General features: G+C 33.3%; 1 protein-coding gene across 1 annotated transcript; it reads right to left on the bottom strand.

Annotated features, from left to right (window-relative positions):
* Positions 1 to 114: 114 nt before the first annotated feature.
* LOC139100260 (solute carrier family 35 member B1 homolog) lies at positions 115 to 18,533 on the bottom strand. Its single transcript, XM_070652887.1, has 4 exons — positions 18,452 to 18,533; positions 17,112 to 17,418; positions 1,830 to 2,017; positions 115 to 1,758 (listed from the first exon to the last, which is right to left on the bottom strand). The coding sequence occupies exons 2-4, from the start codon at positions 17,344 to 17,346 to the stop codon at positions 925 to 927; spliced, it is 1,257 nt and encodes a 418-aa protein (XP_070508988.1). The 5' UTR covers positions 17,347 to 17,418; positions 18,452 to 18,533; the 3' UTR covers positions 115 to 924.
* Positions 18,534 to 19,988: the final 1,455 nt, after the last annotated feature.

Below are 19,988 nucleotides of genomic sequence, written 5' to 3'. Positions count from 1 at the left end.
AAAATTGTAATATCCACAAAATAAATCACTTCAACAGTAAGCTAGTAAAATATTCAAAATTTCCAATAACCGTAAATTTAAGCAAAATTCAAAAAATAAATAAAACAAAAAATATTAAAATTTAAATTATAAATTTTATTTGATTTTTTTTTGGCGTGCCAAGAGTTTTTTTTATAGAAAACAAAAATTAAATAAATTATTAAAGTAAACTACATTTACCACGTGGAAGTTTTAAGTGAACACTAAACTTTTTGAATATATAATTTTGTTATTTTTAAATTATTAATTATTTTGTGAAGTTCTGATGAGAGTTTTTATGGTTTTTTTGTTCAGTTGCACTTCATGGTTTTGGGGGTCATTTGCATGTTAGGGAACTCAGAAAAATTGAGGGTAATTTTTGATGATTTTTGGCAAAATTTGGTCAGAAGTTCAATCATGTTTGGAGGATGTTCAGTTTGTAATGTGAAAAATCGAGTTTTTGGCAACCACGTCTCCCTCCTCGGAAGTAGTCCGAATAGCAAAAGTCGATTAATCGGTCAAAAGTCAGATCCTCGACTCGCAAGACTTTGGTGATAGATTTGGTTTAAATGTAGTATCATGCTAGAGTCACATAGACCTAGTTTCGGTTTATGATCGATTAACTGACCCATTCCTCCTTTATTAGAGCTTTAAGTAAGAATTGAACGTCTTCCTTAACATGAACCATCCAAAAACTCACAAATACCCAGAAATCGAGTTACATGACCAGCAAATGACCCCCATCTTCCCAAATCCTAACCAGAATATTGCAGGTACCCTGAAAAGTCAAGCAGACGACTACCCTCCTTACACACCTCAATTTCATTACAATTTATCAACTACGGATTTTACAATAAATGCCTTTATAACTTTAACATCATTTAAATGTCTTTAAATAAATTTTTCTTAATTTTTAACTTGATTTAATTTTTCCATTTCAACAGTTGTGCCATTTTCAAGTGACTGTGACTTTCCATTCTTCTCAACATCTGGATCCTCAACTGGAACTGGTCGTGATTCACCTTCAATTCTCGGTCCACAAAGGTGCTTCTTACCAATCAGCGCATCACCAAATAGTGCACCAAATACAATGACTGTTGCTATAATTTGCCTCCATGTCATTTCATTGCCCATAAACAGCACAGATATGATGACTGTAAACAACTTTCTTGTCGTTGTGACAATCGAGCATGGAAGTGGACCAAAGTCTGAGATCATCATAAATATGAAAATTTGTCCAAGTGAACCGACCAGCGCAGCAAGTCCAACCTTATACAGCACATCCGGATATTTCATTGCAAAATGATAAAAGTCAACAATGTCAAAGGTCGCAATGGAACCAAAGAATAAAATAATAGCACTAAACATGTTAATTGAAAACATGAAATTTAAAGCTGCTGGATTTGTTGCTGCACGCATTCTATCTTCAACAGCACCAAGTACACCATCTGCTAAAAGACTCATGCTGACTAGTGCCAATCCCAAATAAAATCCACCCAAATTTGCATCCTCAGATGTTGGCTTTAATGTTGTTACTACATCCTTAATTGTTGTCGAAATTGTTGTTGTAATTGTTGTTGTAATTGGACTTAATGTTGTGACTGCATCGGTGATGGCTTTTGATGATGTTTTCTCATTCTTGTCTTTGTAGACGAACAGCATGACACCGATTACGATGAGGATGACAAAAATGTATTTTTGAATTGTGTAGCGCTTCCTGGCTAGGCAGACACCGATGAACTGTGATGGGAGGAATGAAAGGACGTGATTAGCTTGACTTGACTAGACTTGAACAGCACATGCATACTCACCATAACAGGAATAGGTTTTGATGACTTAGCAATAACTTGAGTCGGATATGAGATCCATCTTAATGCCATATTACCACAGACCATAGCTGAAATGTAACAAAATGCTGCGGCTGCATACCAGCCCCAATGTGTTCGATCCTTTTCTCGCTTGTGGATGAATTCGAACTCGTCGTTGAGGAACATGATGACTGGAATGAGAGAATAGAAAATTTGGGGAATTTATTAAAGAGTTTTAAGGGCTTTAGTAATAGAACAGACATTAATGCATGCTTATTGATAGTTGGCGATAGGTGAGTGATAAGGCTAACTTCAAATGGCATTTAAGGATTGTGGATGCCATGGACATCATGGTCATCACAATTGTTAAGAATTACCAGCTTAGGAAGCAATTTTTCATTAATCAGACATTACAGTCCTAAGAATGCATCATTTTATGAAGTCCTGAACAGGGGTGAATCCAGGAACAGCGAGCTTGATCCTGGTGAGTGGCCCTTGATCTTCCTTTTGCTCAATTTAGACTAAATTCCCCATTTTTCGAGGACGTTTCGAGACAAAAAATCCAAAAATCATTAAAATATTTGAATTTCATACATAAAGTTCCTATTGTCGTGGGTGGGGTAAGGGGAAGGAGTTGCATAGAGCCTCAAGTGTGTTTTCACATTGTTCATCAGCTAACAGCCTTTAATTCATCCAATTTAATTTCCATCATCTTATTTCCATCACAAATATTGACTTAATATCTCCAAAAATTAATTTTCTCAATAATCCTCATCCAATTTGACCATTTGACAATGAATTGTGCTTATTGTTTTACTTCTTAGGGTTTTTTGTTTCATGATTCATAATATTTAGATAGAATATGGTGCTAATTAGTCGAGTAAATAATGACTTCACGTTAGAATTTGAGTCTATGAATTATGTGTGTATATTTGCACATCTTATTGTTTGATATTTGGTGTCACTTTCCATTGAAATGTGAGAGTTTATGCAAAAATAAATATTTAATGTAAATAAGAGTATTTGGAGCTTGTAAGGCTGGTTAAATATTTGTGGAGAAATTCAGAGAAATTTCGGTCAAAATTGTTCAAAAATTTGGAATTTTTTGACATATTTTTCTTGGAAATTTTCACAATTTATACAGAATTTCGACTCAATTTCTTGACTTCATCTAATGCCTATGACCTTCCCTACTAGTCAACATCCATAATGTCTACAAACATCCTTCATCAAATAAGCATCAAATCCACCAAATCAAAAACATTTAATTTCCATATTTTTGTATAATAAAATCAGTAATTTTGTCAAATTTATGGCACAGAATGTCAACCAAAAAAAATGTTTATTTTTTCCTACTCATTAAGTGGCGATGAACTTGATCTGTTAAATCTGCTGAGTAAAATTGTCGGAATTAATAAACATTTTCCGCAGCCAACGCAGTTGTTGTAGAATTTATGATGGGATATTTCGGTGAAAACTAGCTTAAATTCTGTTTTGTACATAGCAGCGGTGAATTTAGGTATTGACCCAGAAAATACCTCAGCATGATGACAAAATTATGGCAATGATCAATCCAATGTTGACCATTTTTCGATCAATTTTGGCAATATTGAAAAAAAAGCAGGACTTACACCTTTTCCACCTAGAAAAATGCACAATTTCTGCTCATCATCCCAAAACACAACAACAACACAACCTGCTCATCCTCATCATCCGAGAAAGTCAAAACTTTTCCTTGTCATCCACGACCCATCACCATGCCATACAAATGATACGAAGAAAATATTAATCTGTGAGCGATAAAAATGCGAGACACAAGAAAAAAAGAATTTATGAGGCTCACGTGGAAAGTGCATGACTTGATGTTTTTCTCAAACTGTTGTTCTTCATCTTCATCTTGTGTCTCATGATGACAATTTATTAAGGAATATCAAGTTTGATGCGACTAAGTGAAATATTATGGAAATAAGAGTGGAAGAAATAATGATGGGTGTGTTGAGGGTGGGTATTGGTTTCAGGAGGTGGGTTCGAAGGTGTGAAGCCTGATATTATTGGATTTGGACAGGAAGGATGTGACATGTGAAGGCACATTAAGTCACATTAGGGCACATCAGGGTACGTCAGGTCATATCAGGACACATTAAGTCACATTAGGGCACATCATAGGACATCAGAGCACATTTAGGTCACATCAGGGTCCATCAGGGCACGTCAGGTCTCATCCATTAATTTTTTTGATTGGTTTTGTCTCATGAAACCCTAGCACTTCGAAGAATCATGTCCAAATAGTCAATAAAAGGTAGCTAATCCAGTTTACCATACCCAACCCGCTCCCCCGTCCTCGTTACACCCCTTCCAACAATTCCATATTCATCACCCACAATCTAATCTCACCTTGGTCAAAAGCTTAACAGTGCGCTACGATGACATTTACATTTATTTAAAGAGGATTAAAAAGCTTAGTCAATGCTCAATCAATGAACAAACTGATAACAATAAAATTCTTCGTGATTTTCTTCCTATTTTGGGTATCAGTGGAATTTTATCGCGTGATTTTCAAGGTCTTCAGATCAAGGACAATATCTGATTTGCAATTGACTGATAAAATTGTGAAATAATTTGATGGAAATACCGAAGAAAATTGCATTAGTTGTTTAAATTGGAAATTTGCCAAAATTTAGAACTTCCGACAGTAAAAATAGCACTTAAAATCGAAAATGCTTTGTTTACTGACAGAATAAATTTGGGTGGGGTTCTTGGATATCATACTACGTCCAAAATGGCTTAGTCCAGAATTAAGCTAGTTTGCTTACGAGGAAACACTTTGTCATTGTGGATTTACTTCATAATTTACTATTGAGGATGGTCAACGGGTCTCCGGCTTCTGTTTCAGCTGGAACACTCCAATTCCTCTACAACCTTCCCTCGCTCCCTAAGGCTCTTACGCAATCAATATACCTTCCACCTTAGACAAAGTCTCTCCATTAAGCTCAGCTTTGCAAAATTTCATATCTATTAAGCACACAGCAGCAAAGTCTTAAACTAAAGCTACACAAATCACTTTAAAGTTAATAAACAGCACGTCATATTATCCGCAAAGTGTACTCAAAGTCATATGACCATCTGTAAACAAAGTTTATTGACCTAAACAGTCTTCTTTCCACTTTGTGGATATTTTCTCATCTCATATCAGGTAAACATTGTCAATTGATCTTGTTTTCTTTTCGAATTATATCCCATTAGCAGTTACTGTTTACTTTTAAAATTCACATGTCGATAATGACATACAATTGGATCATTGCGGACATGAATGAAATGAAATTCTGACGAAAATTGATTTTTTGGGGTATTTTGATAGGAAATTTGCAGATACCTGTGGATTTTCTCAAGTTTAACAAAAAGAATGTGATGCCAAGCTGTCTAACGAGAAGACAAGAAGCTGATTTGAGGCATGTTGTGAGTGATTTCGTAATAGTTATGCCTGTGGATGTATTGAAAGTGAATTTGAAGTGGAATATGAAGTTTCTGGAATTAATTTGATTACAGAATTAGTCTTGTTGTCTTTGTGACATGGTGTTATGGTGACATGGTGTCTTGGTGTCTTTGGATCTTGGTGTATTGGTGTCTATGATGTCTTTGTTAAGTCCTTGTGTCATGACATTTTCACACCTTAGTGTCTTGGTCATATGGTCTCATGGTGTCATTGTCTCATGGTATCATGGTCTTATAGTCACATGATGTCTTCATCCCTTACTCCTTCAATACCACCTCTTAGTCCCAATCTGACTCATTTATTCCATCGAATCTTACATAAAATACTCACGTGAACAACCATCATTGCATATTTTGTTTAAACATTATCAAATCATCCTCATATGAGCGTCAAAACGAGACTAAAACATTCAACAATAAAACAATCAATCAACAATCGAAAATTCCAAGTCTGCGTGAAATTCCAAGTAACTCAATATCGCACTTGTTGGAATGTAATTACGTGCTTGATAATGAGTCGGTCGATGAAAAAAACATGAGCAAGCTGTTCACGTGAGTTGAAATTGTAGAGAATTTGATGATGAATTAGAAAACTGATGTTTGTGGTTGTTGACTTATCTCTGATGTTGATACTGTAACGTGAGTTGTATTTGGAAGGAGAAATATGGAATTTACTGGGTTGTGTTGCTGTGGATAATTTGGGTAATACAATATGGTAATGTGTGTGTCGAGGGTGTAGTTATGGAGTAGAAGTTGAGGTTAAATACATTTTTTTGACAAAATTTTTCAACTTGTTAGGGAGACAAAGGTTCCCGAAATTAATATGAATAAGCGTCCCAAATGGCTCACCCCCTCCACCCCCTCTCTCCCTCTCCTCCTTCCTCTCTAAAATCAATAGCACGTTCACCCTTCATTCTCCCCTATTTTGACAATTTAAATCCAAAATTAATTGAAATTGTCCTCTCAAAATAATTTTACAAAATTTATTTCAATTTGCATACAATTGATAAGTGGACAGCAGATAAATAATAATAAGAAAACCTGCAAAATTCAATTCAATTTACCGACAATAAAAGATGAAATAAAAAATTTTAAATTGAATGCAAAATAATTTGATTCATTTGAGTGAGTAACCTTGACATTGGTATCAAACTGAATATCTGTGGAAATTGTATGGTTTAATTTTAACAAAGGAAGTTGAATGGGTGCTAGGTTGCTTATTAGGTCACGTCAAAGGTCGAAATTGACCCGAATTTTGTATGGAGTCAAGTCGATTTAAGCAGAAGTTTGCATACAAAATCTGAGTCGACTTTGAGTTCTACGTAATGCCTTGTTTGCGGCGAAATCAAATGTCAAATTCCTCATTTTTCTGCCCCAACTGTTCATAAGAGCGTTACATAATAACTGAATGACCCCATATCAATGCTTTGTAAGAAGAATTCGCCAATAATCCTAAATTTTGATTTTATTTAAATTTATTTGATAATTTTAATCCAAAAATTCCAATTTTTTGGCAGTCTTAATCTAAAAATTCAAATTTATTATCAAATCAAGCCTCCAACAAAAATTTTTGGCTACATCTTGATAAAATTAAGGTAGGTTGAAAATTAGACAAATAATAAATAAATTATGCTGTGATGATCATTAGCTTTATCATCACTAGACATCGTGGAACTTGAAATGTCTGAATTTGTGCCAAAAAATGATAATTTAAAGGCTTATAAAACATTTAAAATGTCGGGAATTTACTTTATTAACTTGGTAGAATTTTAGAATTAGTTTAAAAAAAGAGGTAAAATTCAAGGGTTGAGTGCTTGGGTGAGGATTGGGAAATTTGGAATTTTTCATAAATATTTTCGGTTTTTAAGACATTTTGTGGAAGAAAAGGCCGCTATTGCCCACAAACTGTTCGTCTGTCTGTCTCCCGCTGACCCAATTCTTCATCTTAAGCTTTTTAAAGCGGTTTTTTGGTTTTATGCGTACTGTGACGTGAACAGTTCCATGGATATATGGTGAATCTGGTATGTTGTCCTTTTGGAGATGGATTAACACTCAAACAAGCCAATTTCTATATTTTCTCAGTCCTCAGACCTATTTCCATGAAAAACCATCAAAACACCAACCCTGCCCACATTTCAGTCAATGCCACATCCAACATTAGTTCATACTTTTTTATTCAGTTTACTTTAAAATAAAAAAAAAATATCTAAAAATACCCAAAAAAAACTTTTTTTTTACTGTCGCTTCTTTTTTTTATCTCGTGCGGAAAAATAACGTTTGACTGGCACTTGTTGAGCATAACAATAAAATTATTCAAAATAATGGGCCATGTCGTTTGCATGTGATTTCTAAATATTGTTTAAATAAAACATGAAAATTGAACTTCGAGTAGGAGGAAGTTAAAAGAGAAGATTTTTGAGCTCTTTTGAAGTCTTAATAAAATTTTTAGTTGGCCTGGCAGTAATCAGGTTATGTTTTGTCTTATTTGCTTTATATGTTGAGTTAGGGGGGTATTCAGGGGTGCTGTGGGGGTCAGCTAACTATTTGGACAAAATTGTTCAATTTTCTATGAATTTTCGTTGAAAAATCCCAAAATGCTCCAAATTCCTGCTGTATTAGGGGGTTTGGATGGTCTGCTCAATCCCTCCTCCCTCTTTCCCACCCTCATCCCTGCAAAGTCGAGTCTCAAATCAAATTTCCAATTTACGTTACATTCAATAAAATATCAAAATCCAATACGAGACTCAACATCATCATACATGATGCCTTTTTTTTTCAAAATTCTGAGAAATAATTTCGTGTTTTGAAATTTAAGCATGCACAAAAGGCAATATTCGACGAATATTGTGCCAAAAGAAATCTCAAAAATCACTTCTCTTTGGTTCTCGAACGCATTAGAATCACTTTTTCAAGGTCAAATGAATAATACACATTCGTTGATTTAAAAAGGAAAGTCCGAACAATGGGTCCTCGAGATTTGAGTTTGGATGAGGAAGGTAAAAACCCAGAAGTAGCGGAAATGATGGGAATAGTTGAGATTAGTGATCAGATGACTAGATTGTCGGGTTTGATTTAGTTTTGAGCTTAATATTCCCCAAAATCTGATAATCAGTATTAAATGCAGGGGTGGTCAACCTTTTTTGTGTCTAGGCACGCCTTAGTCCATGAAAATTTGTTCGCGGCTTAACATTTCCAACAAGAACTAGCATAATCTGCACTTGAGATACTTCACCCCACTTCAGTGTTCCGCATCACACAGATTGCCCATCACTGATGTCTTCCCCATCTTCAATTCTAATAATCAATAAGATATATTGCCAATATTCACAAATAACACCAAAAAATATATAAACAAAACCCCAAGAGGTCAATAAATCCATTGAAATTCTTCATATTCAACCTGTGGCATTGCTTGTGGGCTTTGTATAGACATAAATAAGAATATTGGCAAATAATTTAGAAATGAGAAAGAAGAAATTGTGAAAGAAACACTTGTGCAAGTGGGATTGAGTTGACACACGAGATATTGTTGTATTTACAGTTGCTTTTTGAGTATTTTTGTTTGGTTTTATGGAGATAAAAAATTGTTGGCATTGAACTTGGCGAATGTTTTGTTTTGGTGTTGTTTGAGGAATTTTAGATTTTTTTGATCGAGAATTTATGCTGAAAAATGACTTGAGAACGAGAACCAGAGGACTTTGGGAGACTGGACAAGCAAGACTGGGACTGATTTACTGAGGACTGAGGGATCTGAGGGACCAAAAACTGAATTGAGACCGAAACCGGGACTGAAACCTAATCTAAGACCAACACTGAGCCCGACACAGAGTCTTGGAAACCCTTAAATCGACCAACTACGCACGTTCATCCTAAATAACCAGCATTTCCATAACAATCTCAAAATAATCACCAAAATCTTGACAATCGTCATGACTTTTTTTGTTTTGTTTTTCATTTGACATCTTCAAATTTGATCCACAAAACATTGTTTTGTTGTGGATAATCTTTTGTTATTTCTGACAATCATACTGTGACTAATATGAATGGCAATAATTAGTTTCGGCACATGCCAAAAATTGCTCTTAAAAACCAAACAAAGTGTAATTGTTGGTAATTATTATTGTTGAAATTTTGTTTTATTGTGGATGGATAAAGACATGCTTTAAGCGCACAAATAGTGGTAAATTGAAGAGTATTGAATGGAATAGACTATGAATTGTCGATCGTTAAACTTCACATTTGTGGAACTTGTCATTAACTAGTTAATTTATCACTAGACAAATGGTCTACTTTACGCAGCTTGTTCCACACCGAGAATGTAAAATTGTACAATTTTTTGCAATTTTTATGAGAGTTTGAGCAAGATTGAGATTTGTGTTCGACCCAAAATCCCTTTTAACTACGCCTTCGGATCTTGGCGTAAGCAGAATTGATATCGACTTGGATTTTGTGGAAAAGTAAACTCCATATTAAGCTCAAGTCGACTTGGAGCTCTGATTGAAATAAAGGCAATAAAGATTTGTAAATCAGCAAATTTTCAAATTCATCTTGAGTGAATCCCCTTGATATACCACTGCTCACATCCACAACAGAATATATTTCCAAAATAAAATTCGCGTACTTTCCACTTGACTGAATTTTTTTAGAAAATATACAAAAAATGTTGAAAGTCTAGTTGAGGTCAGAATTGTTTGTTTTGTTTTGGTTTTCAAAAAAATTCAAAATTTTGTATTACAACCGTGAAAATCTGTAAAAAAATAACAAAAAATTGATTACAGCTAACTTCAAGTGCTCTTGACTTTCATATCAAACAAAAATTTCCACCGAATCGGTTGTTGACACTTATTTTGTATTTTCAATGAAATCATTTCTTTGTCCGCACAAGTTTGAATTGCTTGTTGTGTTCAACTAATTGAGTTGGTTTCGTTTATTAATTGGTCGTTCATGATAAGCTTCATTTCTATTGTTTTTTGTTCGATTGTGTGACTTATAAAAATTAATTTGAAATTTACGCTCAATTAATTATTATTAATTCGCACCAAAAAGTTCTGCTGAAATTGGGTTTTGGGATAGTTTGGAATTGAATTGTGGCAAGTATCATCATTTGGGGCATTTACGTATTACGTTCAGAATTGAGGGAAGTGGAGGTTGGGAGGATGGTGAGGAGGAGGGTGTTGAGGAGGGTTGGTAAGAGAGTAGTTAAGCACTGTAATAAGTCAACTCCTAATGTCAAAAATCGATTAATTTATCAAAAATCTGGGTCACCCCACCCTGATCCAGTCTTGTCGTCGTATTCGGTTTCAATCTAGTTTCAAGTCTGAGTCACGCTATCCTGATTCCTGATTTTGGATCAATTGCACGATGTTCTTGTGCTATTTAGGAACCATCCCCTCACACAATTTCAATTTATTTTCGTTTCCTTTCCCACCTGTTACCAAGAATCAATCTTCAATAAAATCAGTAATTAAATCAATAAATTCATAAACTCAATTGTATTTGTCATTGATAATGGAATTCTTGTTTGGTATTGTGGATTATTTAGCGTAATTAAATTGCATAGCGACAATAATGTTCATTGATAAAATTGAGATAAGAAAGTTAATACACAAAAAATATGATGAATTTTGTTGGTTTAATAATGTTGAAATTTGGTGATTAATTTTGAGATTTTTTTGGGAATTTTAGGGGTAAATTTGAATATTTTTTGAAGATAAAAATCAAAAAATTTGCAAATTTTCAGCAATACGCTAAGAGGTGTAGCCCAGATAATTTTACTGGGGGACCCGACCGTTTTTTTTTGGAAATTTTAAAAGTTTGCTATAAAAATTCAAAGCTAACGGTTTTCCAGTTCTCGGTGGTGTGGAGGACCCGTTCCCCCAATGACCTAATTTCATGTTGAATCGTCGTATAGTTTCTGACATCATTTTCCAAACTTTGTTCTCTGACGCAGTCTGTTTTTATCTCCAAAAACTACAAAATATTCATCACGTAAAACCACAAAAAAAGTATTACTAACTGAAAATTTTCTTCTTATTTCACATTCTTCTGCTGTATTTTAGACTCATTTTTTTTCTACACAATTAAAAGCTAATGAATTTTTTTCGCGGATTTTTAATTAATTTATCATCTTTGTGTGTATTAATTTGCGGAGATCGTGAGGTTAATTGAAGGTTGATGTTTTTGATGATTTTAGATTAAATTTGGAGTTTATTTTGAGCGGTAAAACATGAAATAGAGCTCCAAATTTGAACAAATTAAAGCAGAGTTGGCAGAACTTAAAGTCCAGACTCCAAAAGTCCAAAAAAGTCCGGACTCCACTTTTTTTGGATATGCTACTAGAGTCCGGACTCCTCGTTGGATTCCTGCCGACTCTGAATTAATGTACTGTTCAACATCATGTCTATACACATTCCTGTTGCTCTTACATAGACCATTCAACTTAACTCAAAGCCAACAATAAATTTCCATCTAAATTGTCAAAAAAGCTCTCGTTTTTAGAGCTGAAATTATGATTGACGTGCTCCATAGAACGCGACAAGCATCGCCAAATGTCGTTTTTTTTTTTGTTATGAAGATTAATTGCCTTTTTCGAGGTTTGAAGTTAACGGGAATTTAATGAAGAAATTTGTCAAGAATTTCTGTCTTTTTCAATCTTGTTTTAAGTCTATTTTTGAGTTGTTGCTTAATAGATTAGAGTTGAATGGAATTTAATATTTTGGATAGAAGGGTGTATTTAGGAACTAGGCTTGCATGAGAATGACGGAATTAGAGATTCTTCTAAAAATCTCGAGAACCCTCTGAATAACAGGATTGCTTGACTCTGGCCACCATAACTTACCCCAAATATGCCTGAAACTTGACATTTTTACAACCAATTTTAAATGTGCAAAAATAATCTTTATGAATAATTTATAGTCAAATATTTGCATTTTTTTTATACTTTAAGTCATTTAAAAGTCGTCATCGTCGCTATCTGATGATCTCAATTTACACAAACAATTCCATTATGTAGGTTGACATACAAAGAAAATTACTGCAGTAAAGTTACAGTAACTACTTAGTTTGTCATTGTAGATTATTGGAATTTGCGTTTTACAGAGTAGAATAAGTTGGTTGTAAAAATTAGATGCTGGGCAAACTGGTGGCTATGATTGGTGTTCTGGGAACCTAGAAGACTCAACAAGGGAATCCCTCCCCTCCTAGGTCCTCCTCCTCTGCCAGCAAATTTCGTTCAGATCTCATCTAAATTCCAAAATATCAAAACAAAGCCATCCTTTGTGGTTGACATTAATAGCAAAAAAATTACATTCCTTTAAATATTCACATCCACAATGAATAATTCAAGAGTATAATCTCAACACATCATCAATTATGCGCAACATTTCAAAGAAAATGAACAAAAATTTTCACATCAAAGATTTTCATTTTTCCTTCAATTTTCAGTCAACACAAAAAATTGATATTGATATGATAAAGCAGACCAGACATCTCTCGTCAAAATTTTCTCATGATTTACTATTTTGGTACTCTGAATCGATTCTGAGACCGAGAAGTCTTTGTCTCAGTCTCAACAGAATCCTTAATCCTCAACTTCCCACTTCAATTTCCACCAAATCTGTTTTCAGCAACAACATTTTGACAATATCCAATTAATGAACCTTCACTTAAAAATTTGAAAAACAATCCTTCCGTACCTAAATTGATTACAATTTATCATTTACATGATGAATGACATACATGCTTATTACTTTTTGTCACAACTGCCAGGCGCCATACACAGCTTCAAAGACACTTAGCACCACAACTATCGACCCAATTTACTCCCGAAACATTTTTTTATTGCTTCAAGACATTTTCATCAAATATAAAAAATTTTCATTCACATTTTTTATTGCGTCAAAAGCTGTAAAAAATGAAAATTTTCAAGGAACAAATTTTTTATGTTTTTTTCGGGCATGTTCTTTAAATTGAATTGCTAATAATAAAATTGGAGAAAGGAACAATTGAGACAAATGAGGTAGGTAGGCGGAATAGTTGATGATATATGAAATATGGAACCTGACTGGATTAATAATGTTCAATAAAAGTCGTGTTTTGTGATCCATTTTTGGGTCCAGCTGTGAAATTCTTGTGGAAACTCTTACAATCTGTTGATGTCTTGCTGAGATGGATGAGGGAATTATGAAAAGGAGGATATGGAGTCTCTAGAACATTGGTAGACAATTCATACTGTTTTTTGCGTAAGTCTTGATAGAAATCATACACCAAAACCCAAAATTGATACCCACAGTCACCATGCCCCTACTTCCTTCGCAGAGTTAGTCAAAAACTAGCAGTTTGGCATTAGATCAGATAACAAATAGAATATTGAAAGAACGGAACTATGGTAATGGGGCTGAATTTGGGGTCAAACTCGCACTGTAATGGTGGAATCAGTTTTTGATCATAATCAGCATTACACCGTTGATTTAAAATTGGGTAGCAGATCTTCATGTTCCTTCAATCAACAGTCCCATATATTTTTAATCAAATTGCTATCATTCAGTCCACATTTTTACTATTTTTTTTTCTCACGATAATCAAATAAATTGAGAAGAAAAAAAAGAGATAAAAGTACTCAATTTATCAATCAACAGGCTGAATTCTGTGAGTTTTTTTTTTATTCATTCATGACTCAATTCATCTGGTTTTCTTATTTTCACCATAGTCTCGTGTATATTTATTTTGGAACGAGAAAATCAAAAAATAGGATAGAAAATTTGAAGGTCTCGAGAAAATTGAGACTATGTAGTCATTTGATGAGACGATCCATTTTGTGTGTAATTATGTGGGAAGATGTTTAGATGAAGTTCGACTAAGGTGATCAAGGACGTAGACAGAATTGAGGTATATGGGGTCAAACTTCATTTTTTACAAAATTTTGTTAAATTTTCTACGGATTTGTGAGTTTTAAGGGTCATCGGCAGCATTCAGCAGGATCCAACTTTGAAATAAAGACCTGAGCCTTGACTCCATGAATAATTGACTTTAAAACAGACCCCAAAAAAACATGCGTCACCCAAAAGAAACCACATTTATGCACCGCCATATATCTAGTCTAGTTCCACAAAAAAAAAGAGTATTAATATCGATAAGAAGCACACACAAAAAAAGTAATTGTGTCGTTTATTTGTCTTCATTTTATTTTTGGTAGTACAAGGTTGGATGAGCTTGTATGTTTGTATTGAAATTTATTTCTCTTATCTTCGATACAACGTGATAATTCTCATGAACAATAATTGTGCGCTTGGATAATTGTAAAATTTATGGATATCTATTTATGGATTTGGGAATGTTAAGTTTATGAAATGCTAGGAAATTGAAGCATTTTTTGGAAAAATGAGGGGATGGATACCCCCTTCCTCTCTGGATCTACCCCAGCATCTCATGACCCACACCCATCCTCCCTCCATCCCTAAATCACATCCTCAACGTCTTCCTTATCACAATTCTTACTGAATCCAAATATATGTAAGTTCTGCATGATTTCATAATCCTATTAACAAGAACATGCTCCATTTTACATCCATTACCATTTTTAAAAGCATCCAAAAATCTTGTCAACATTTGCATATTGTCACAGACGGAAGCACTTTCACTTCCATAATTTTCTTCACCCATATCTCCATCCAAGCTTGCTCTTTACGCAATATTTATTCCACAAACTTTACTTTTGTTGTGTCAACACTTAAAGTGCTGACTTTTTCACATTTTCATGCTCTTGTGGTTGTTGAGACACAAAAATCTATTTTTAGAATGAAAGTCAAGATGAAAATGATTGTGTCGCATTAACAGAGATTGGATTTACAGCAACAAAAGTAGAATTGTGTGTAAAAATAAAATGCATGAATTTTATTGGGTATGATTCGTATGGTTGATAATCCCATGTGAGCAGATTTGAAGGAAATAAAGTCATAATTGGATTTAGGTAATAGACTAGCATGAATTGTAGGAAATTGGGGATGTATTTTGGGTAAATACTCAAAGATTCTGGCATAAAGGGTTAAAATATCAAGTTACTGATACTTGAGCTCCCCCAAGTCCTCCATCCAGTCCCTATCCCCTTTAGCATCTCCTGTAGTGATTTCCCATTGTCATCTCGTCAAGCCCCCTATCAGTCCCCCCTCAATAAGCTTCTGTATTAATTTCCATCAACCAATTCATGCATAAAAAGACATGAGAAGCTTTAAATCGAATTATAATCCACATTATGACATAAACCAATAAAAAGAAAAAACATGAGAAACTTTAACATCCTAATAATGTCTCACACATCACAAAATCATAAAGTTATTTTCCAAGAAAATCATTCAGATTTCGTTTGATTGATAACAAAGAGATTAGATACGGAAATTGAATCAGATGGAGAGTTTGAGAGCTTTTGGGATCTAACTTTTGGGTAAAGTACGGGTTTTCATTTCATTTTCTCGCAATTTTCTTAATTAATGCTGTAAACTTGATCTTTTATTTAATTAAAAATCCCTTTTTTAATGTGAAAAGTAAAAGAGTGTGGAGAATTGGGGTTGTTTGGAGTTATTCGTCTTTTGAGGGTACATCGTGTAGCTTAGGGGATCAAACTCGAGATTCGGTTCCAGGATTGAAAGCTTTATTATAGAAAATAATGAAAATTATCCCGAATTCTGACTATACAAGTCTAAAATAAGGGGGCAGAAGAGTCAGGGGCGTCAGGAGGGTCAGGCGGGTAAGGTTGTCAGAAAAGTCAGGGCTTCAGGTGGGTCAGGGGTGATTAAGTTTGAAATTTCGTGTGAATTTTTGACTTTTTGTCTCGAAAAATCCCATCAAATTCAGGATTTTGACCATCAACCTCCCATCATCCTCCTTATACTCCCCAGATCTACAACAGTCAATATATCCAATACAATATACAAAACAAACTAACTGTCATCTCCAGCTCCTCAATTTCCACCCCCAAATCACCATTCAAATCCTCCTCACGTCCTCAAATTACAAACTAAACAAAAAAAGTCAATAAAATTCCTATGAATCAAATTCAAACACATTTCCGGATTCCCACACACAAATACACATACGCAATTCCCACCCCATATTATATCCAGAATGACCTTCGGAGTATTTTTGTGATAACAAAAAGCCCAAAAAAAAGAAGGAAAAAAAAAATCGATTAAGTGAACAAAAAAAAAAATGTTCGACTTTAATTTTCTTATCGTTTAATTTACATCATATAATTTAGTGTCCCGAGCAGTATAGTGAAGATTGATTGAATTTTGATTTTTTTGGGTCGTCATGTAGTATTTTAGGGGATTGATATGTGTTGATGATCAATCAATCGGGTGTGGAATTGAACGAAAATGATTGAAATGTGGCCAAATAGCTCGAGTCAGTTGATCAATCTTAAGACTGGGACTAGGCTGACTTGACACTGACTTGATGTAGGATTCGGTTGAAATGCAGATAGGAGTGGCTGTGGCATGGTGTCAGCCATGTGTGACTTACATGATACATGCCAGATTCAGGTCAACTTTGACATCAATTCAGAATCAAGATAGCCTAGAAATGGATTTTGGATCGATTAACCGACTTGTGCTATCTTGGTTCATTCTTCAATTCCACAATCAGCAACGTTTTGACATCAAATTGACCAAACTGTGCTTCTCGGGTTTCCCTTATCAACATTGCATTTCGCACTTGAAAATGAACCTTTTTCACCACTACACCGTCAATTTATGATTGCTAAACTGATAAAACATAAGAAAAAACCAAGAAAATACTCACATCGTGCAAACAGCGCATACCACGTGCACAAAATGAGCACAAATGTTGTCTCATATTTATATTTGTCACCACTACACTTTTTATCAATCATTTCACCACCATAACAACCTCTCATTACTTTTTCTTGCATTATACCAAATACACCGAAACATATCATGATACCGGCTGCTATGAAGCAGATGCGGAATGTCTCATTCGCCCACAGACGTTTTAGTAAGTCACTTGCGGATCCCATGATGTGAAAAATTTTATTTGAGGTTTTTTTTTGGTTTAAATTAGGTTCTTGTAATTGAGATTTGTAAATGCACTGGAATTTAGGATTTGTGAAATTTATAAAATTGACAACAAAAAAATGGAAAAATTAAAAAAAAAAATGAAAAGTTTAAAAACTTTTTTTTTAAAAAATTCAATATTTTTTAAAATTCAAAAATTTTATAAATTTAAAAAGAATTTAATTTTTTCAAATTTATAAATTAAAAAATGAGGAAAATTGTCTCCTAAATTTGAAAATTGGTTTAAAATAATTCACTGAATTGGCAGTCAGGGGGTGGGTGGGGTCACCCCCAAAAACCAAAATTCAAATCAAACACGTGGTTTGGTTTCAACAAATTTAACTAAAATTAAACAAAATCTTCTATTTTTGCATAGCAACTAATTCCGCCAATTTTCCACAATAACTGTAAACTAAACAATATTTAACTTTTATTTATTTTTATTACTAAAACAGTTTACTCAATGCAATAAATATGCTTCAATAATACTTTTTTTTTTCTCAATGAAAACTTCTCCTGATTCATGTGATTTCATCATTAAATTATCACATGTGAGGTTCTATCAACAAATATTTTCTCGTGTCTTTTTTGCACATGTTTAGGATGTTCTGAAGAAATTGGTATTTTTGAATTTAAATTTGAATTTTACTATTGGAAATTTGATGAAAAATTTTTAAAATTTTGAAATATTTTTTAAAAAAATTAAACTAAATTAAAATTGAATTTTTGGAATTTTTAACTTTAATAAAATATTTGAAAAATTAAAATTTTTACTTTTTCAATTTTTTTAATTAAAATTTTAAATTTTAAATATTTCTTTTTATCCAAAAATTCATTAAATTTTAGCAAATGAAACCTCAAAATTATCAAAAATTCAATTCCCATTTTCTTCCCACATTTTCCCTATTTTAATCAACAATTTTCTTATAAATTTTCCTCATTTTTAAAATTCCTTTTTTATTTCACAATTTTTTTGTAAAAATCCACAAAAATAAAATCATTTATTTTTCATAGTCAAATTTTTATTTTATTTATAAAAAAAAATATATTTTTTCACAATTTTCCCACCGAAAATAAAATTTTTTATCTGAATTTTCCTTATTTTTTTAAAGTCAAACTCGCGACTAGAACGTGCCGCCGTAAAAGTAAGTTGATGACTGAAAACAGTACACAAAATTATTTTACTGACAAAAATGCTTTTTTCTCTTGAATATTTTGGATTGACAAATTCTCTCAGAGAGGAAAAGAAGTTGAAAAATCTCAATTTTTGCTCAGTTTTCTGCACTTTTTCTTTTATGCATGGATGGAATGAAAGTGAAAGTTTGAAGATTTTGTGAACTTTAAAGCTCATGTGATGCATTTTTGGCGCCAAGAATGACTTTTGATAGCATATATTTATTGATAGGTTATTGAGTAGAAACAGGAACGGGTTCAGCAGAAGCCCCAAATCACCTTGGCCTTTCTCTAGCTCATCAACCCTACCCTCATCCCTATTTGGAGAAAAATGCTTAAATTTCATGAGTTTTTGGTGAAAAATGTCCCAAAATTCACACAGGACAGGAATTTCAGGACAATGACTTAACAACTTCAAAATGACGAAATTTGAGAAAAAGAAGCAATTTAGTGTTCAAATATAATTCATCAATAAACTTGACCCGCATCCCTTCCCCCATCCAAATAAAACAAATAAAATAATAAACATGAAAAATAACGAGTTCAATAAAAATTAAGAATTCTTCAATAGCAATTGAAGTTAATTGAAAATTAAGTAATTGAAAAAAAAATATTTTTATGACTTCTGTTTATCAAACCTTGATATTGACCCATATTTTGTGGAATTTTATTGCTATTATTAAATTTTGGTCATTTTGTTAATCATTTTGATCGAGAATGTTCTTCTTAGTTTTTTGATGTTGTGGGTGGTTAGGAAAGGATGAAGATGGGTTGATGGCTGTTAAGATCAATTTTTATTCATGAATTACTTTTGATGACGTCGGAATGATGATTCCAATAACAATTTTAAATTCCACAGAAATCACCCTGAGTGATCTTGAATTTAATTCAATTAATTGAGTCATTTAATCAAGTATAATGGCATCCAAATAATCTCAAATCATTACAATATGTAGTCAACATTCTTGTTATTTTTTTTATTGTAACTTGGATTCGTTAACTTCTTGAGATCTTTGACTGATATATCAAAATTAGTATTGAAGTTCAATTGGATTGGAATTCGGAAGTTTATTTTGGATATTTTCATTGAAAAGTTCTGTCAAAGGTTTTGTTGGGTATTTTAAAATGCAGCATATCAAAGACGTAGCCAGAATCTTCTTAAGAGGGGAGGTGGGGTAGTTCGTAAGAATTAAAGGAGTTTTTAGGATTTTGTCACGAAAAAACTTTGCAAATTGATGAATTTTATCCAGAACAATTGAATTTTGACCCTCAAACTCTCCCTGCGCTGCTACATATTCCTTTACAGCATCCAATTCCTATTGCAACATTTCATCATATTTTCGTAACTAAAACTTCTTCTTGTTCGTATTTGCCATGCGTTAAATTTTCATGTTTTCTTAGAGAGTTTCAGCATCCAAAAGAGAATAAAAAA

This window comes from Chironomus tepperi, unplaced genomic scaffold (genome assembly GCF_022539635.2).
Source record: "Chironomus tepperi strain 1889 unplaced genomic scaffold, CSIRO-AGI_Ctep_v1 contig_58, whole genome shotgun sequence".
Classification (NCBI taxonomy): Eukaryota; Metazoa; Arthropoda; class Insecta; order Diptera; family Chironomidae; genus Chironomus; species Chironomus tepperi.
Note: the sequence above shows the minus strand (reverse complement) of the source record. Positions and strands in the feature narration are given on the sequence as shown.